At 43.5% G+C, this 21373-nt stretch overlaps 1 protein-coding gene across 1 annotated transcript; it reads right to left on the bottom strand.

Moving 5' to 3' along the window:
* Positions 1–15986: 15986 nt before the first annotated feature.
* LOC111159167 (phosphatidylinositol N-acetylglucosaminyltransferase subunit Y-like) lies at positions 15987–16412 on the bottom strand. The gene is made up of 2 exons (XM_022521601.1): positions 16376–16412; positions 15987–16156 (listed from the first exon to the last, which is right to left on the bottom strand). Exons 1-2 carry the CDS (start codon positions 16410–16412, stop codon positions 15987–15989), a joined length of 207 nt encoding a protein of 68 aa, XP_022377309.1.
* Positions 16413–21373: the final 4961 nt, after the last annotated feature.

Below are 21373 nucleotides of genomic sequence, written 5' to 3'. Positions count from 1 at the left end.
AGCATATGGCCCACTGATATACATCTAAAGGGTCTCATGACTGAGATTTTACTAAGCAGTAATAAATGACCTTTTCCTAACAATAGACTCCTCAGAATCTTGGAAACTTTGTTTCCAAAACACCTGGGAGGCCTGTGCTGTCCCTAATGCCCTCCAAACTTGAAAGTATATATTCACTCACTCCCCACAACCCCATTGCAGCTCTTTCTGCCCACAGGTCCTGTCCCTATGAGTTTTTTTATATTATTTTTCTTCAGTGTTCCAAGATTCATTGTTTATGCACCACACCCAGTTCCCCATGCAATATGTACCCTCCTTAATACCCACCATTAGGCTCACCCAACTCCCTACCTCCCTCCCCTCAAACAAACCCCCAGTTTGTTTCTCAGAGTCCACAGTCTCTCATGGTTTGTTCCCTCTCTGATTTCCCCAACTCATTTGTCCACTCTTTCTCCCAATGTCCTCCGTGTTATTCCTTATACTCCACAAATAAGTGAAACCATATGATAATTGACTCTCTCTGCTTGACTTATTTCACTCAGCATAATCTCCTCCAGTCCTATCCATGCTGATACAAAACTTGGGTATTCTTCCTTTCTGATGGAGGCATAATACTCCGTAGTATATATGGACCATATCTTCTTTATCCATTCATCTGTTGAAGGGCATCTTGGCTCTTTTCACAGTTTGGTGATTGTCCCCCTATGATTTAATAAAACCACCCTATTGCACCAAAGATGTCTCGAGAATTCTTTCTTGGTTATCAGCTCTGAAGACCAACATTTTCCTACCTCAGCTTTCTGTGACTATTGGAGAAAACTGGTTACAAAGCACAATTAAGCTATGGAAAACTATGATTTTTAGGATGGATTCATGCTTCCTTAGGCAGACATTCAAGTTACTTGCAGGGTCTGAGAATATACTAATTTGAAAATAAAGAGTTCCAGGTATTAGATCTAGAGAGAAAGCCAGGAGCTAACTAGGATTTGAAGTTTTCCCACAGATAGGATTCTGTGTAATAAATAATTGGGCACAGATAATTGAGAGATTGCAGATCACATAAAGATTTTTCAGGGGCATCTTTGAACCAAATATCTATTACAGTTTTTTTCTTTTTATTTGAGTTATTGGCATACAGTATTTCATTGTTACTGAAACATATTTTGGGTAGGGTTTAGGGGGGTTAGTTTTTAATTTCTTTTATTTTTTAAGTAATCTCTACACCCAAAATGGGGCTCAAACCCATGACCCCCAGATCAAAAGTTGCTTGCTTCACTGACTGAGCCAGCTAGGGACCCAAAACATGAAACACATTTTGAACTAAAAAATCAAAAATATATTCTCCTTCCTTTCTTCCAAGGGAAATTGTGAAAGCCACCATATACAACACAAAACAAAAAGCTGCAGAGGGAGAGGGAACAGCACTTTGAAGTCCTGGAAGGGAGAGATGAGCTCAGTGTGACTGGAGGGTAAGATTTTCATAAGAGACTAGAGAAATGGGCCCGGAGATGTGAGCAGAGAAAAACGATGACATTTTCTCTTGGTTACATGGATAGTTTAATCCCTAAGCTGAGCAAAGGTAGTTTGTTTTTTGAAATTAGTGATTTCTGGCCATCAGTGCCCCAGCAACCAGAACAGATGTTGGCGGCCATGATCTGTTGGGGATTAGGGTGGGGGTTTGCACAGAGTTTCTGCATCCTCTCTGGGACAGCCACACTCCCAGAACAACGATGTGTTCATCAACCCATAAGTACTTTATTTATTTATTTATTTATTTATTTATTTTTTAGATCATCTCTGTACCCAACGTAGGGCTTGAATTTGCAACCCTAAGATCAAGAGTCGCATGCTCTATGGACTGAGCAAGCAGGTGCTCCAACCCAAAAGCTCTTTAAAGGCTGCTTTCTTTTTTTCTTTTTTTAAATCAAGGTTTCACTATTCAGGCATGATTGATTTAATCACCCATCACTGGTGATTGAACAAAATCTCTGGTCCCTCTGACCTCCCTGGAGGTCACAGGGTTGGGGTTTGGGGTTGGCCTGAAAGTTCTGGTCCTCTAATCATCTGGTTGGTTTTGGGGTGAACAGCTGCCACCCTGAAGCTATGTAGGGGCTCCCACCTTGAGTCATCTTAATAGTGCACAAGGCCCTCTTCTTCTTGCTCAGGAAATTGCAAGGGTTTTAGGAGCTCTGTGCCAGGAACTAGGGGCAAAAACCAAATACATTTTTTTATTATACTGCAGAAGAAGAATAGGAAAGTTCTGTTAACCTCATTTACTCAGGTAAATACAGATAGACACCTCTTCTGGTCCACTTCTAGACATATCTAATGGAGAGAAGAGAAATAAAACCAAGGTAAAGACTCCATAGTGGAGGACCCACATCTCACTCAAAGTGGGCTCCAAGGGTCAAAGCATCCTGCTCAGGGCCCCCTGGGGACGGATTCCTACACAAACACTTGAGAAGTTTCTCCAGCTCGTGTTGACACCTATGGTGAGAATTCTGTATTTAACTGTTTGACAAGACCTACATTTATAAATGCGTTTGGTGGGGGTGCCTGGGTGGCTCAGTCAGTTAAGCTGTTCAGCCTCTGCCTTTGGCTCAGGTAATGATCCTGGGGTCCTGTGACTGAGTCTGGCATTGGGCTCCCTGCTTAGCAGGGATCCTGCTCTCCCTCTCCTTCTCCCTTTTTCCCTCCCCCCACTGCTTGTTCTCTCTCTCTCTCTGTCAAATAAATAAGTATTTTTAAAAATTTTTAAAAATGCATTTAGCATCCCGAATTTGTTAATTCATGCTATAAATAACTGAAATGCAATTTCATCAAACCCTGCTCAATCATATTAGGAATGCTTTTCCGGTTTCTATTTTATTATATTGCTCACAATCTATTCCATTTCTTTATAAAGATGCTAGGTGGGCTCTTTCATTAAAAGAAGGATTAAAAGTTTACTTCTTATGGTTTGGACATCACTTTCTTACATATATTGATAGAAAAGTGGAAAAAATCTATTGGTGTTTCTATCATCAGAATCAGGGAATTTTGCTGAGTTTTTAAGTTTTATTTCTTTATGATGTACAAAGTGACAATCCTCCTTGGTGAAATCTGAAAGCCCTTTCCTTCTATCTTAATAATTATTTTATAAGATGTAGTCTTTCAGCTCTCTGATACTGGGATATAGAAGATAGGACTTATCAAGGAATGGTGGGAAATATTTGGAACAATCCTGTGACTTCTGGAAGGCTATAGAGGGAAAGACCATGAGAAAGAACAAAGGATCATGGACAGCCCAGTTTCCACCCCGAGACCTTACTCCTGTATCACTGTTCTGTATCACTAGCCTTCCTGCCAATATTGTATTGAGTGTTCCTTCCAATCACAGATATCCTTTTACTGGGTGACAAAGGATCCTGCAGGACTTCTGCTCATCGAAGTCCCCCAAAACCACCTTCCCTTATTCTAATCAGTGCCTTTGAGATATCCCAATACACACCATGCAAAATGCCTTTCTGTAACCAAAACCTATAGGCAAAAAATCTATCCTACCAAATGTCATGATAAGCTATAAAACTTTAGTAATTAGAAGAATGTAGCATTGGCTCAGGGACAGACTCCTAGAGCTGGGGAAAGAATAGAGAGACTGGAATCAGACCTTGCACAGATGGGCCCTGGGTTTTTGACAGGCAGCAGTTCTGAGCAGGGAAGAAAGGATGATAGATGATATTTTCAACAGAAAACGTCAAGGGTTGTGGCTCTATTCATAGGATTTTATATATGATTAGGAAACCATTTGACATCGTTTGGTGAAGCTAGAGTTTAAAACCACAGTGGAGAAATTTGGCACACCAGGATCTATCAGAAATGTTCAAAGCACCCTTATGAATAATGGCCAGAATATGAACAACTCAAATGGCCAGTTGCTATGGTCTGCATGTTTGTGTCTCTCCAGAATTTAGATGTTGAAATCCTCACCCTCAAACATGATGGTATTAGGAGGTGGGGCCTATGGGAGGTGATTGGGCCATGAGGATGGAGCACTGAGGAATGGAATTAGTGCCCTTATGAAACAGATGTCACAGAACTCCCTAGCCCTTCTACCCTGACCCATAAGAGGAATCTTGCCTGGCCATGCTGCCATCCTGATGTCTTAACCTTCAGTCTCCAGAGCTGTGAACAATACATTTCTGTTGTTCATAAACCACCAGGCTATGTGTTTCATTGTAGCAGGACATGTCATGCAGGAAGATGGCAACTGTTGATGAGAAGCACAAAAATAACATAGAGGAAATAAAACAGATCGCAATAAGCATAGAAAATATGCTAGGATTCCATTTACCAGAACCTCAAAAACAAATGGACCCAATTCGAAAATGGGCAAAGGACTAAAGAAACAATTCTCTGAAAGAAGGTATACAAATGGTCAATAGGCATACAGTTATCAGGGAAATGCACATCGACACCACAATTTAAAAGGCAGATAATAGCACACAATAGAACTCTGAATTCTAGAGGGACACAAACATACATTTCTGAGGATGTAAAAGGATTGGAACCCTCATACACTGCTGGTGGGAATATATGATGGTGCAGCCACTTTGGAAAACAGTCAGTAGTTCCTTAAGGTGTGATCCAGCAATTCCACTCCTAGCAGTATATGCAAGAGAAATGAAAACCTATGGCCACACAAACACCTGTACACAAATGTTCATAATAGCATTATTTATGATGGCCCCAAAATAGAAACAGTCTAAATGTCCATCACTGATCAACAGATTTTTTAAATGTGATTTATCCATAAAGTGGTATGTTATTCAACAAAAAAAGAAAGTATGAAAATATTCTACAGTATGGACAAACCTTGGAAACCTTATGTTGTGAGGACAAAATCAGTCATAAAGGGCCATATGTTGTAGGATTCCATTTATATGAAATGTCTAGAATAGAAATATCTGTGGAGACTGGAAGCACATTAGCAGTTGCCTATAGCTGGAAAAAGAGATGGAGCGGGGGGAATAGGTTATAGCTGCTGATAGGCACGGGTTTCTTTTCAGGACAAGGAAAATGTTCTAGAATTGATTATGAAGATAGTTGCACAAATCCTTGGGCATATTAAAAATCACAGATATTGTGCACTCGAAATGGCTAATTTTATGGTATGTGAAGTAGATCTTAATAAAGTTGATTTGAAAAAAAACAAACAGGGAAACTGAAAACTGTATGAATCAAAGGGGCATATTTTGGGGTAAAATGATAAATATAACCAAGGTATTACAAGAGTAGGAACTCTGTGACCTCGGGAGAAAGGAAATATCAAAGGACAGTTCACATGGTATTCTTTTAGGAAAGCACCTGTTTTGGTGCCTAGGTGGCTTAGGTGGTTGAGTGTCCAACTCTTCATCTTGGCTCAGGTCTTGATCTCACCATTGTGAGTTCGAGCCCCGTAATGGGCTCTGCACTGGGTATGGAGCCAACTTAAAAAACAAAACAAGACCCCCCCCCCAAAAAAAACAAAACCAAACAAACAAAAAAGAAAATGTCTACATATATGTAGTGGGATGAGAGCAAATAAGATAGCTAAAGAAATAACTCTACCCCTCCTGGGAAGATAGAACCACCTGTCTCCCCTCCTGCTTCCTTCTGCTGTGAACCACAGAGTGGGCTGGCCATACAATGTGGAGTGTGGGGCGGCCTCGCCTCATCCCAGGGCTCTGGCACACTGAACACACACCTACACCTGCACACACTGCTCCCTTCCTTTCACACAGACCGAGGGCCTGGCCAGAGCTGGAGCTGAGCACCCCATTGTTTTCAGAATCCCAACCACCTCTCCTCAGTGTCATGGGGCCAGCTCCTCAGCCTCCAGTCTCTACACCCAGGTTTTCCTCTCCACGTTTAAAAACACCCTTCTTGAGAATGACAGTATCCTTTGGGACTCCTGAGCAGGGACCTGCCTCTCCCCTCAGACCCTTGGGTTTCGGCCTGCCTCTCATGGCGGCATCCTAGGCTCTCTGCATGATTCAAGGTTCTCAAAACAATGTGTTTTGTGGAGATGGTTAGGACATTTCACATTTCCCAGAATTCCTTTATTTCACATGCTGCCCTGATATTGTACTCTTCTGCAACAAACATTCTGATATTGGGGGCAAAACATACATGTTTACTCCCCAGCCAGGACCAGAAAGGGGTATCCTTGGGTGGTTGGGAATAAGCTAGGATGTCACAGAGGAGATGGGCTTGTGGGGAGGAGGGTAGGAATTAAAGGAGTTAGGGGAGAGGATTCAGGAGGGAGCACATGGCAGATATGGGAGGTGTGGTGGGGGAGGGAATCACAAGTTCCTTGCTTGCTGTGCTTACCCCAAGAGCAACCCTTGGGACACAGTTGGGTTGGAAAGGCTTTGATTTGCCCTCTCCCTACCAACACTCAGGGCTCCAGCTCCCCTCCTAGCCTAGGGGTGCTTTTGCCTAAGGTCAGAGCCCTTCCCCCATGGCCTTGAGCACTAAAACAAATATCAGGAAGTCAGTGCCATCTATCTCTTCCAGACTCCACCATTCCTCTCTTGGACTTGGGGCTCTGGCTTTATAAAAACTCCTGTTCCCTACCCCATGGGACTAAACACCTTTCCTCTGCCTGCCACACCCACCAGACCTCTCAGAGCAGCACTGTGCAATGGACCCAGCAAAGGAGGAGAACAGAAGTCTCAGCTCTCCTGGGCACAGTGCAGTGGGTAGTAGGAATGGGCTCTCTTTCCTGGAAATGCCTTTCTGAGCCCCCAGTGAGCATTCTGGCGCCTGTCAGCCCACGTGCTCTCTCCAGAAGCCCTCTGGGCAGCACTGCAAGCTTGGTCTTGGGGAAGGCAATGCATCTCTTTCACCTCCACTCCCACTAGAGGTCTCCACCTGGGATCCTGCCAAGCCCACATTTGGGATACTCGGTCCCCTCAGCTAAATTGAGGCCCTCTCCCCCTTTCTTCTGCTAAACACACTGGCTTCACCAGGGCAGCCGCACCAACACATACACACACACATGCACACTTACTACACATGCACACATGCATGCACATACACTCCCTCCAAGGCCTGTAGATGAGCAGATGGCCACCAGAGGACAGTAGACAGCTCTTCCAGAGTGTACGCATCCTCTCTCGAGGCTGGGCTTTCAGCTTCCTTGATCTTGAGGGCAGCTGGAGAACCATTCCGAGGGCAGACTGAGCAGGGGATGCAGGACAGGCTGGGGAAGGACAGCAGGGAGGTTCCAGGTCAGTTCATAATCAGAAAGATCATTCCCTTTTCTTTTTCTTCTTGGGCATAGAGTACAAAATTCTCAGCCTTTTGCAGTGGTGAGTGGGGGCTCCAGTATAGACAGAGGGATGGTCCTCGAGGAGACCCAAATCCCACTGCAAGGACTGGACTGCAGAGGATGGTATTGGTGCCAACTTCTGGACTCAGTTTAAATTCCAGGAAGTAAAAATGGGCTTTAAGGAAGCTGACCCTTAGTTGCTAAAAAAAATCATTGTCAGAAAGAAAACTTCAATAAATTTTAAAAGCACAATATTAGGGGTGCCTGGGTGGCTTAGTCATTAAGCATCTGCCTTCAGCTCAGGTCATGATTCCAGGGTCCTGGGATGGAGCCCTACATCAGGCTCCCTGCTCAGCAGGAAGCCTGCTTCTTCCTCTCCCACTCCCCACTTCTTGTGTTCCTTCTCTCACTGTCTCTCACTCTCTGTCAAATAAATAAAATCTTTAAAAACTAAAAATAAAATAAAAGGCAATATTTATGCAAGCCAAGTAAATCTAAGGAGAGCTGAAATGCCCCAAAGCTGCCTGCTTCCCTGTGAACCCAGCCTCGGCCTGCTTGAGAGCCTGACCATCTGGGCCTGGGGGCTGCACAGGTGGCCTGGAGAGGTGGCTACATGGGGAGGGGATTTGGAGGAAGTAGGGTCTTCATACAGAACTAAGGACAAAAGAGGAAATGTCGGCCACAGGGCCCAAAGGGTGAGCCACTCCTCGAGTCTTACCTCAGCTTCTGACCCCCATATGAGGTCCATCTGACACCCCTCCATGCTCCCAGGAGGCAGCAGCCTGAAACAGAGCCTGGCCCCTAGCAGCAGTTTCCAGGTGACTCATGGGACCCTCCCTGCTTAAGGTCCTCAGAAACAGCAGGGCGGTGGGAAGGCCTGAAAGGCAGCAGAGAGGATCCATGTAGAGGTGGGACCATAAGTCAGTGAGGTGTGGCAGGGATGTATGTCCCCATGTCCCACTCATGTCCCCAAAGTGAGGCCAAGGCAGAGGGAAAGCAGGTAGAGAAGATAGTTTTTAATTTTTTTTTAATTTTTAATTTTTTATAAACATAAATTTTTATCCCCAGGGGTACAAGTCTGTGAATCGCCAGGTTTACACACTTCACAGCACTCACCATAACACATACCCTCCCCAATGTCCATAACCCCACCCCCCCTCCCAACCCCCCTCCCCCCAGCAACCCTCAGTTTGTTTTCTGAGATTAAGAGTCACTTATGGTTTGTCTCCCTCCCAATCCCATCTTGTTTCATTAAATCTTCCCCTACCCCCTTAACCCCCCATGTTGCATCTCCACTCCATCATATTAGGGAGATCATATGGTAGTTGTCTTTCTCCGATTGACTTATTTCGCTAAGCATGATACACTCTAGTTCCATCCATGTCGTCGCAAATGGCAAGATTTCATTTCTTTTGATGGCTGCATAGTATTCCATTGTGTATATATACCACTTCTGTATCCATTCATCTGTTGATGGACATCTAGGTTCTTTCCATAGTTTGGCTATTGTAGACATTGCTGCTATAAACATTCGGGTGCACGTGCCCCTTCGGATCACTACGTTTGTATCTTTAGGGTAAATACCCAGTGCAATTGCTGGGTCATAGGGTAGCTCTATTTTCAACATTTTGAGGAATCTCCATGCTGTTTTCCAGAGTGGTTGCACCAGCTTGCATTCCCAGCAACAGTGTAGGAGGGTTCCCCTTTCTCCGCATCCTCGCCAGCATCTGTCATTTCCTGACTTGTTAATTTTAGCCATTCTGACTGGTGTGAGGTGATATCTCATTGTGGTTTTGATTTGTATTTCCCTGATGCCGAGTGATATGGAGCACTTTTTCATGTGTCTGTTGGCCATCTGGATGTCTTCTTTGCAGAAATGTCTGTTCATGTCTTCTGCCCATTTCTTGATTAGATTATTTGTTCTTTGGGTGTTGAGTTTGCTAAGTTCTTTATAGATTTTGGATACTAGCCCTTTATCTGATATGTCGTTTGCAAATATCTTCTCCCATTCTGTCAGTTGTCTTTTGGTTTTGTTAACTATTTCCTTTGCTGTGCAAAAGCTTTTGATCTTGATAAAATCCCAATAGTTCATTTTTGCCCTTGCTTCCCTTGCCTTTGGCGATGTTCCTAGGAAGATGTTGCTGTGGCTGAGGTCGAAGAGGTTGCTGCCTGTGTTCTCCTCAAGGATTTTGATGGATTCCTTTCTCATATTGAGGTCCTTCATCCATTTTGAGTCTATTTTCATGTGTGGTATAAGGAAGCGGTCTAAATTCATTTTTCTGCATGTGGCTGTCCAATTTTCCCAACACCATTTGTTGAAGAGGCTGTCTTTTTTCCATTGGACATTCTTTCCTGCTTTGTCAAAGATTAGTTGACCATAGAGTTGAGGGTCTATTTCTGGGCTCTCTATTCTGTCCCATTGATCTATGTGTCTGTTTTTGTGCCAGTACCACACTGTCTTGATGATGACAGCTTTGTAATAGAGCTTGAAGTCTGGAATTGTGATGCCACCAACCTTGGCTTTCTTTTTCAATAATCCTTTGGCTATTCGAGGTCTTTTCTGGTTCCATATAAATTTTAGGATTATTTGTTCCATTTCTTTGAAAAAAATGGATGGTATTTTGTTAGGAATTGCATTAAATGTGTAGATTGCTTTAGGTAGCACAGACATTTTCACAATATTTATTCTTCCAATCCAGGAGCATGGAACATTTTTCCATTTCTTTGCATCTTCCTCAATTTCTTTCATGAGTACTTTATAGTTTTCTGTGTATAGATTCTTAGTCTCTTTGGTTAGGTTTATTCCTAGGTATCTTACAGTTTTGGGTGCAATTGTAAATGGGATGGACTCCTTAATTTCTCTTTCTTCTGTCTTGTTGTTGGTGTAGAGAAATGCAACTGATTTCTGTGCATTGATTTTATATCCTGACACTTTACTGAATTCCTGTACAAGTTCTAGCAGTTTTGGAGTGGAGTCTTTTGGGTTTTCCACATATAGTATCATATCACCTGCTAAGAGTGATAGTTTGACTTCTTCTTTGCCTATTTGGATGCCTTTAATTTCCTTTTGTTGTCTGATTGCTGAGGCTAGGACTTCTAGTACTATGTTGAACAGCAGTGGTGATAATGGACATCCTTGCCATGTTCCTGACCTTAGCGGAAAAGCTTTCAGTTTTTCTCCATTGAGAATATTTGCGGTGGGTTTTTCACAGATGGCTTTGATAATATTTAGGTATGTGCCCTCTATCCCTACACTTTGAAGAGTTTTGATCAGGAAGGGATGCTGTACTTTGTCAAAGGCTTTTTCAGCATCTATGGAGAGTATCATATGGTTCTTGTTCTTTCTTTTATTAATGTGTTGTATCACATTGATTGATTTGCGGATGTTGAACCAACCTTGCAGCCCTGGAATAAATCCCACTTGGTTGTGGTGAATAATCCTTTTAATGTACTGTTGAATCCTATTGGCTAGTATTTTGGTGAGAATTTTTGCATCTGTGTTCATCAAGGATATTGGTCTTGTAGTTCTCTTTTTTGATGGGATCCTTGTCTAGTTTGGGGAGCAAGGTGATGCTGGCCTCATAAAATGAGTTTTCCTTCCATTTCTATTTTTTGGAACAGTTTCAGGAGAATAGGAATTAGTTCTTCTTTAAATGTTTGGTAGAATTCCCCCGGGAAGCCATCTGGCCCTGGGCTTTTGTTTGTTTGGAGATTTTTGATGACTGTTTCAATCTCCTTACTGGTTTTGGGTCTGTTCAGGCTTTCTATTTCTTCCTGGTTCAGTTGTGGTAGTTTATATGTCTCTAGGAATGCATCCATTTCTTCCAGATTGTCAAATTTGTTGGTGTAGAGTTGCTCATAGTATGTTCTTATAATTGTCTGTATTTCTTTGGTGTTAGTTGTGATCTCTCCTCTTTCATTCATGATTTTATTTATTTGGGTCCTTTCTCTTTTCTTTTTGATAAGTCTGGCCAGGGGTTTATCAATCTTATTAATTCTTTCAAAGAACCAGCTCCTAGTTTCATTGATTTGTTCTATTGGTTTTTTGGTTTCTATTTCATTGATTTCTGCTCTGATCTTTATGATTTCTCTTCTCCTGCTGGGTTTAGGGTTTCTTTCTTGTTCTTTCTCTAGCTCTTTTAGGTGTAGGGTTAGGTTGTGTACCTGAGACCTTTCTTGTTTCTTGAGAAAGGCTTGTACCGCTATATATTTTCCTCTCAGGACTGCCTTTGTTGTGTCCCACAGATCTTGAACCGTTGTGTTTTCATTATCATTCGTTTCCATGAATTTTTTCAATTCTTCTTTAATTTCCTGGTTGACCCATTCATTCTTTAGAAGGATGCTGTTTAGTCTCCATGTATTTGGGTTCTTTCCAAATTTCCTCTTGTGATGAGTTCTAGCTTCAGAGCATTGTGGTCTGAAAATATGCAGGGAATGATTCCAATCTTTTGATAATGGTAGAGACCTGATTTAGGACCGAGAATGTGACCTATTCTGGAGAATGTTCCATGTGCACTAGAGAAGAATGTGTATTCTGTTGCTTTGGGATGAAACGTTCTGAATATATCTGTGATGTTCATCTGGTCCAGTGCGTCATTTAAGGCCTTTATTTCCTTGTTGACCTTTTGCTTGGATGATCTGTCCATTTCAGTGAGGGGGAGTGTTAAAGTCCCCTACTATTATTGTATTATTGTCAATATGTTTCTTTGATTTTGTTATTAATTGGCTTATATAGTTGGCTGCTCCCATGTTAGGGGCATAAATATTTAAAATTGTTAGATTTTCTTGTTGGACAGTTCCTTTGAGTAGGATATAGTGTCCTTCCTCATCTCTTATTATACTCTTTGGCTTAAAATCTAATTGATCTGATATAAGGATTGCCACTCCTGCTTTCTTCTGATGTCCATTAGCATGGTAAATTCTTTTCCACCCCCTCACTTTAAATCTGGAGGTGTCTTCGGGTTTAAGATGAGTTTCTTGTAGGCAACATATAGATGGGTTTTGTTTTTTTATCCATTCTGATACCCTGTGTCTTTTGATTGGGGCATTTAGCCCATTAACATTCAGGGTAAGTATTGAGAGATATGAATTTAGTGCCATTGTATTGTCTGTAAGGTGACTGTTATTGTATATTGTCACTGTTTCTTTCTGATCTACTAGTTTTAGGGTCTCTCTTTGCTTAGAGGACCCCTTTCAATATTTCCTGTAGAGCTGGTTTGGTGTTTGCAAATTCTTTCAGTTTTTGTTTGTCCTGGAAGCTTTTAATCTCTCCTTCTATTTTCAATGATAGCCTAGCTGGATATAGTATTCTTGGCTGCATGTTTTTCTCATCTAGTACTCTGAATATATCATGCCAGCTCTTTCTGGCCTGCCAGGTCTCTGTGGATAAGTCTGCTGCCAATCTAATATTTTTACCATTGTATGTTACAGACTTCTTTTCCCAGGGTGCTTTCAGGATTTTCTCTTTGTCACTAAGACTTGTAAATTTTACTATTAGGTGACGGGGTGTGGACCTATTCTTATTGATTTTGAGGGGGGTTCTCTGAACCTCCTGGATTTTGATGCTTGTTCCCTTTGCCATATTGGGGAAATTCTCTCCAATAATTCTCTCCAATATACCTTCTGCTTCCCTCTCTGTTTTCTCTTCTTCTGGAATCCCAATTATTCTAATGTTGTTTCGTCTTATGGTGTCACTTATCTCTCGAATTCTCCCCTCATGGTCCAGTAGCTGTTTGTCCCTCTTTTGTTCAGCTTCTTTATTCTCTGTCATTTGGTCTTCTGTATCGCTAATTCTCTCTTCTGCCTCATTTATTCTAGCAGTGAGAGCCTCCACTTTTTATTGCACCTCATTAATAGCTTTTTTGATTTCAACTTGGTTAGATTTTAGTTCTTTTATTTCTCCAGAAAGGGCTTTTATCTCTCCGGAGAGGGTTTCTCTAATATCTTCCATGCCTTTTTTGAGCCCGGCTAGAACCTTGAGAATCATCATTCTGAACTCTAGATCTGACATATTACCAATGTCTGTATTGATTAGGTCCCTAGCCTTCAGTACTGCCTCTTGTTCTTTTTTTTGTGGTGAATTTTTCCGCCTTGTCATTTTGTCCAGATAAGAGTATATGAAGGAGCAAGTAAAATACTAAAAGGGTGGCAACAACCCCAGGAAAAAATGCTTTAACCAAATCAGAAGAGATCCCAAATCGTGAGGGGGGAGAAAGGGGATAAAAAGAGGTTCAGAAAGAAAAAAATAAAAAGAAAAGAAAAGAAACAATTAAAAAAAGAAAACGAATAAAGAAAAAATATAAAAAAGAAAAATATATATATATTAGATAAACTAGTTAAAAAACGTTAAAAAAGAAAAGGGTAAAAGATTCAAAAAATAGCAGAAGAAGAGAAAAAAAATTGAAAAAGAAAAAAAAATTAAATTAACTGCAAGGCTAAAGAATCATGGGGAGAAAGCCAAGAGTTCTGTGCTTTGCTTTCTCCTCCTCTGGAATTCCGCTGCTCTCCTTGGTATTGAAACTGCACTCCTTGGTAGGTGAACTTGGTCCTGGCTGGATTTCTTGTTGATCTTCTGGGGGAGGGGCCTGTTGTAGTGATTCTCAAGTGTCTTTGCCCCGGGCAGAATTGCACCGCCCTTACCAGGGGCAGGGCTGAGTAATCCGCCCGGGTTTGCTTTCGGGAGCTTTTGTTCCCTGAGCGCTTTCCGTAGAGTAGAGTTCCGGAGGATGAGAATGAAGATGGCGGCCTCCCAGTCTCTGGCCCGGAGGAGCCGATAGCCCAGGGCACCTCTCTTTGGTGCGCCCTCAGAGAACAGTGCCCAATTACTCCCATCTGCCTGGCCTCCGGCCGCACTCCGAGCTGACCGAGCCTGCGACCGGTTTAAGGCAACCCCGAGCTGTGATCTCACTCCTTGGCTCCGTCTCTGTAGCCGGCTTCCCTGTTCTAATACCTCTAAGCGCTACGGCCCTCAGACACCCCTGATCTTTCTGTGACCCTGCGGGACCTGAGGCCACGCTGACCCCGCGTGGGCTTCACCCCGGTTAAGCCTCTGGAGCGATGTCCCTCAACAGAACAGACTTTTAAAAGTCCTGATTTTGTGCTCCGTTGCTCCGCCGCTTGCCGGGAGCCGGCCCCTCCCCCGCCGTCTATCTTCCCGTCGCTTTGGATTCACTTCTCCGCCAGTCCTACCTTTTAGAAAGTGGTTGATTTTCTCTTTCTAGAATTGCTGTTCTTCTCTTTGATCTCCCGTTGGATTTGTAGGTGTTTGCAATCTTTAGATAAGCTATCTAGCTGATCTCCTGCTACCTGAAGTAGTCTCAGCCTGCTACTTCTCCGCCATCTTGACTCCTCCCTAATTTTTTTTTTTAAATCAAGGTTTCACTATTCAGGCATGATTGATTTAATCACCCATCATTGGTGATTGAACACAATCTTTGGTCCACCTGGAGATAAAAATACCTGGCTGCAGCAGTGTATTTTCTAAACAATGGAGTAAAGAGGCTGATGCCTTTTTTTCATCATTGGTACTTTTACCACTTTAAATTTTTTTTTAGGGGGGACATAGGGGAGGGGAGAGGGAGAGAAAGAGAATCTCAAGCAGGCTCCATGCTCAGTGCAGAGCCCCACTCTGGGCCTGATCTCACGACCCTGAGGTCTTGAGCCAAAATCAAGAGATAGATGCTCAAACAACCGCACCACCCAGGTCCCCCTCATCACAGGTACTTTAAAACAAATTACTTGTTTACTTCCCATTGTGATGCTTTTACTTATACCCTAACTGTGCATTTGCCACTTTTCTTTGCTGAAAATCAAAGTTCAAATCCTCTTTGGTATCATGACCAATCCCAGTGCCCCAAGTCCTGCTCAGAGTAACTCCTTCTGGGGTGTGTCTCTCTCCAGGCCTATATATATATATATATATATATATATATATATACACACACACACACACACACACGCACACACACACACACACACACACACATACACACACATATATTTATATATATTTTTAATATATATAATTTATATTAATTATATATTTTCCCTATATATGCAATATATATTATCATATATAATATATTATATACATATTCCTTTTTTAATGGAAAAGTGTCATCTTGTTTTACTATTATTAATGTAAACATTTGATGTCAAAGAAATGAAGGTAATTTTACAAACCCAGAATGTTTGGAAGTATGTGAAATTTCCATTTTATTGTTATATTCGACCACAAATGCTCAAATGCATTTCTCCACAACTGTTCCAACATAACTCGTTTGGAATTATTTCAGTCATCCTTAACATGTGACTCTGCCAAATGCTTTGAATCTAAAATAAAAGTATAAAATTTCATTTATTAACTTTTAGATGAATGCGGTAAGAAAGTCATCAGGGGATGGTTGGGACTATTAATTTCCAACAAGAAATTGTGTTGAAATATTTCCTCTGGTACAGTAGTTATAAATTAGAATTTTCAATAAACAAGGGCAGAACAAAAGTGCAATAAAAGAAACTTCTGCAGGTTAAGCCTTCCATAGTCCCAAACCTCCAGGAAAAGCAAGGCAAAGCACCTTTCTTGCAAATTAAGTGAGTTTCCAGTATTTCCATGCAGTTGAGCTTTCAGAGATAGACAGGACATATCATTCATATATATATATATATATATATATATATATCGGTTCTGTTTGTATTAATTATGCCTGAAGCATTTAATACCCATCCAAGTCCAAAGGTGGAAGAACTGAGAAACTGGTATGCTAATAGGCAGACTGTGAAAGCACAGGCTGGTTGAGCAGGTGCAGCCCAGTGGGAAGTTTTCTTCCATGAAGGCTGAGAATTGTCCTGCTAGAGAGGCCAATGAGAATGAGGCAAGTTGGAGCACCTGGGTGGCTCTGTGGGTTAAGCCTCTGCCTTTGACTGGGGCCCTGGTCTCAGGGTCCTGGGATGGAGCCCCATATCCAGCTCTCTGCTCAGCAGGGAGACTGCTTCCCCCTTCCCCTCTGCCAGCCTCTCTGCCTCTGTGATCTTTCTCTCCAAGTGTGTGTCAAATAAATAAATAAAGTCTTTTAAAAAATAAAAGAATAAGGAAAGTCAATGTAGGAAGAGACAGAAACATTCTTCTCCCCCACTTACTACCTGCCACTATTTTAAAAAGGTAAGTCGTGGGGCACCTTGGTGGCTCAGTCCTTAAGCATCCACCTTCAGGTCAGGTCATGATTCTGGGATCCTGGGATCCATCCCGGTGTCAGGCTCCCTGGTCAGTGGAGAGCCTGTTTCTCCCTCTGACCCTCACACTGCTCATGCTCTCTCTCAAATAAAATCTTTTTTAAAAATTTTAGTTGTGTGTGTTGTTTTTAACTATGATCTGGTGCTTCTCTATTTCTTCTTGCTTCTGATTTTGATGCGTCACCCTAGCTGCCTGTGGTATATCAGGGGATCCTGCCAATATTTGGGTAGGCTATTCCCAGCTCCTCATGAACCAATTAATTTGCCAATGCTTCATATCTGAGCGGCTTCTTGGGAGAGCAGGCACACCAGGAACTCAAGCAGCGCCTGGTGGAAGGGGCAGGGCAGGTACCAAGTCCTCTTGCTCTTGTTTGCGGACATCCATGACCCTGACGCACAAAGGCACCTAGGGATGCCTCTGAACTGCAGCACATGTGGGCCCTGCAACGCTGAGGGGAGCCAACATCGTGCTAGGGTCAGCATGATCCGGCAGGCTTCCAGCACCCAGCGGGGTGCCTGTGGCCAGCCCCGCCACCTCGGCCCATCCCTATATATAAATTCCTTTATAAGAGGGATTTTTTTCATAGGAAGTGTAGATATGAATATATTCGTGCATGCTTGCTTGTTCACCAGTGTTTTTCGACTCTATTCAGACATATAGGTATGTGAATTCCTTGTAACTGGTGTATGTCCTGTTTCATCACCTGCACAGATCATCTTTGATTTTGCCTTCCCCTGTGGATGGACATTTAGGATGTGCCAGAAGTTCCTGTTATAAGCAATGCAGCAATAATGCTAGTCCCTAGCGCTGCGCCCAGCTGGAGGGGCACAGGGCAGCAATCTGTTACAGTGGGGAGGAGTCTATCCATGCCTTTATGTAGAATTTCTACTGAATGGTGATAATTAGCAGAAGACATGCTTTTAGTCAGTAACTGTTTTTAAATTCTGCCCAATGTACCCCTTACTGCCTTCAGGGATGGACTGCTCCCTCCCTCCACCACTGATTTCGTGGTAGATACTGAAAAGTGGAATTATATTTCAGTTTTCATGAGTACTGCCCAATGTTTATTCCAAACTCCATTCCAAAGTTGATTTTTTTCCATCAGCTTTTAAAATACCTTTATGTTTGATTTTCTTCATCTTCTCCCACCCTGGCCGCCTCAGTCTCCTGTGAACTTTCTGTCCCTTTATCTGGACATTGGATGGGACTGTCCACAAATTTTTGAGCCCAGCTTTCTGATATCATCCAGTAGTTCCAGCATATGTTGGTGAATCCAATCTATACTGACACCCATGTCTTCTCCCTGTGAATCCTGGATGGGCCCAGGAGATCTCTGCTTACAAACAAAACATTCCCAAATTGAACCTGGCATCCCCCTCCTGTTACTGATGCTTCCCTGTCTCAGTTAGGGGCAAGGGGAAATCAGTCACCTTCACCCTTGGCCCACTGTCTTCACAGCCCTGTCCCCACTATCCTGCCTAGTCTGTGACTTAGGTTTTATTTTTTTTTCTGATGACAGGATTGTTTAATTTTTTTATGGTTTCCTAGTTATTATTTTAAATTCAATTAATTAACATATAGTGTGTTATTAGTTTCAGAGGTAGAGTTCAGTGACTTATATAATACCCAATGCTCATTACATCATGTCCCCTCCTTACTGCCCATCCCATTAACCCATCCCTCTGCCCTCCACTCCTCCAGCAACCCTCAGTTTGCTTCCTATGGAAGAGTTTCTTGGGACATTTGGGTGTCTCAATTGGTTAATCATCTGCCCTAGGCTCAGGTCATGATCCCAGGGTTATGGGATTGAGCCCCATGTAGGGCTGCCTCTCTCTCTAATTAAAATCTTTTTATTAAAAAATCTCTTATGGTTTGTCTCCCTGACTTGTTTTATTCTTCCCTCCCTTTCCCCATGATCCTCTGTTTTGTCTTTTAAATTAACTTTGTCTTTTAAATTTAACTAAATTTGTCTTTTAAATTTAACCTTTCCTGCTTTGTGTGACTTAGGTTCTTGATCCTAGCTTTAAAAACAAGTCCATAGTTCTCACCTGAAAGGCCATCTTCTAGCCTAGGCCATCTTCTCTCTTACCTAGGTCACCCACACAATCTCCAACCAGCTTCCTGCCCCAGGCTTGCCTGAGAACTTCATCCATTGTCCTCCCTGTCCCCAGGACTTCCTTCTACACCACACATCTGACTGCCACTGTTCAACCCTCCCCATTTCAGCATGGAGGCCTCCTGATCTCCCTTCCACTCTCCTACCTAGCATTGCCCTCTCCCCTCTCCTCCCACCCCTGTTCTAAGCTCCAGCTGCATACTAGATAACCAGAGAGGCCCCCCAGTTACGACTTCTCCAGGCACCCTCCTCCCCTCAGCCTACAATACCCTGAAGACCCTCTTTGTCAGCTCCTCCTCATCCTTCTTTCCCCTCAAACACAGCGTCCTCTAGGGAGCCCTCCCAGCCCCACTCCATCCAGAGAGTAGGTTAAGATTCGAATGTAGGGTTGTTGAGGTCCGTTGGAGGCTAACCAGGGGTCACCACGGGTTGGCTGGGGGCCGTTGGGAACTGGCTGGGGGCCGTTGGGGATTGGCTGGAGGCCTTTGGGGGGCTGACTGGCAACTGGTGGGGATTGGCCAGGGTCCGTTGGGATTGGCTGGATACCGTTGGGGTGCTGACTGGATGCTGTTGGGGTGTTGGTTGGTCCGTTGGGGATTGTCCCAGGCCTTGGGCAGTTGCTGCGAGCGGTGAGGGAGGCCGTGCCTTCTCCAGAGACAAACAGGTTTGGAAGGTGGGGATTGAGGGGGCCCTGAACGTGGGGGCCCTGAATGGCTGGCGCCATGGACCTGGAGTGATGAGGACTCCCACGGGAGCCCCCAACCTTTGAGGTCCTGAGAGAGTGCTGCGGAGCCCTGGAGCCACCTGCTGGGTCAAGCCCTCTGCAGGCATCAGGGCAAGGGTCCCCCTGCAGCAAGGAGCAGGTTGGGTGGGGTGGGGAAGCCAAGCCCCCAGCCCCTCGTCCTGGGAGCCCGGTTCGCATATCCCTCAGCAACCCGGCAAGTCCGGGAGCCCAGAGATGCAGGCGCCCGATAGCTGTACCTGCGAGAGCAACGAGGGATGTGGGACTGCATTCAGTTAACAGTGTGGTCTTCTGTTCCTCTTTCCCGACCTGTTTGAGCACAGGCTCCAATTTTAGAGGCTATGCAGGGAAGAGCTTAGCCTAGGTCTGCCAGCAAGGCCTTTACCTGTGCAGGCCCTTGCCAGAACTGACTAAGGGTGATCATTCACGGACTGTGGGCTTGTGGCTGGAGACCCAACCCGGGGCTGACCTTGGTGACTTACATCATGTGAGTCTGTGAAAGCCTGAGCTGTCCTGACCTCCAAGATGCAACTCCTGAGTGAAGATTTCTGCATGTCAGGCTTAGATCAGATTTGTCATGAGCCATCTTTTATCAAGAGCTTGTGGGCAAAGGCCTTGACAGACACACGGTTGGGCTGTGCCCTCTGCCACTAGATTTAGGCACCTAGGAGGTAAGACAAGTGAGCTTCCTACACCCACCCCCCTGAGACAGACAAATGCATACAGGTGAGCGAGGATGATAGAATTGTGAAGGCCTGGTTGTGACGATAGTCAAGACAGACACCACCGCTAAATCCTCCATTGGTGACCCAAGGCTCAGCACCTTTATTCAACCAGTTCCTGTTTCTGGAAGAAGGGAGAAGCCTTAGCTGTCTATCCCTTCAAGTGGTTACTTTGCTCCTTTCCTTCAAATAGTAAATATCCCCCAAAAGCTGCTCTTTCTGCTAAACTCCTTCATGCTGTTCATTTTTCCCAGCAGTAAATGAACATTTTGGGACTTCATCGAGATCAAAATCTTTGGGGTGCCTGGGTGGCTCAGTGGGTTAAGCCTCTGCCTTCGGTTCAGGTCATGATCTCAGGGTCTTGGGATCGAGCCCTGCATCAGGCTCTCTGCTCAGCAGGGAGCCTGCTTCCTCCTCTCTCTCTCTCTCTGCCCACCTCTCCACCTACTTGTGATCTCTTTCTATCGAATAAATAAATACAATCTTTTAAAAAAAGATCAAAATCTGCACAGCAAAGGAAACAGTCTACAAAACAAAGAGGTTCTGCAGAATGAATGAAATGAAAAATAGAGCTATCCTATATTTTATTTTTAGCTCCTCTAAACACCAGGCTCACCTAACCTCCAACCCACCCTCCAAAACCCTCAGTTTGTTTCTCAGGGTCCCCAGTCTCTCATGGTTTGTTTCCCCCTCTGATTTCCTCCAATTCACTTCCCCTCTCCTTCTCCTAATGGCCTCCCATGTTATTCCTTATGTTCCACAAGTAATTGAAACCATATGATCATTGACTTACTCTGCTTGACTTATTTCACTCAGCATAATCTCTAGTCTCGTCCATGTTGATATAAAAGTTGGGTATCCATCCTTTCTTATGGAAGCATGATATTCCATTGTATATAGGGACCATATCTTCTTTATCCATTCATCTGTTGAAGGACATCTTGGCTCTCCAGAGTTTGGTGACTGTGGCCATTGCTGCTATGAACATTGGGGTACAGATGGTGCTTCTTTTCACTACATCTGTATTATTGGGGTAAATACCCAGTAGTGCAATTGCCCAGTCATAGGGTTGCTCTATTTTTAATTTCTTAAGGAATCTCCACACTGTTTTCCAAAGTGGCTGCACCAACTTGCATTCCCACCAACAGTGTAAGAGGGTTCCCCTTTCTCCACATCCTCTCCAACACTTGTTGTTTCCTGTCTTGTTAATTTTGGCCATTCTAACTGGTGTAAGGTGATATCTCAATGTGATTTTGAATTGAATTTCCCT

The sequence above is a fragment of the Enhydra lutris genome, unplaced genomic scaffold (assembly GCF_002288905.1).
Source record: "Enhydra lutris kenyoni isolate GAN:26980312 unplaced genomic scaffold, ASM228890v2 scaffoldscaffold66, whole genome shotgun sequence".
In the NCBI taxonomy this organism is placed as follows: domain Eukaryota; kingdom Metazoa; phylum Chordata; class Mammalia; order Carnivora; family Mustelidae; genus Enhydra; species Enhydra lutris.
The sequence above is the reverse complement of the archived record's forward strand: the minus strand, read 5'-3'. Positions and strand labels throughout refer to the sequence as shown.

Bases quoted from the DNA above. Each gene is read 5' to 3' on its own strand.
- LOC111159167 (XM_022521601.1), bottom strand. From the start codon at position 16,412: ATGTTTCTGTCTCTTCCTACATTGACTTTCCTTATTC. The intron at 16,157-16,375 runs TTTTATTTTTTA...TTGCCTCATTCT, and splicing joins TACATTGACTTTCCTTATTC to CATTGGCCTCTCTAGCAGGA.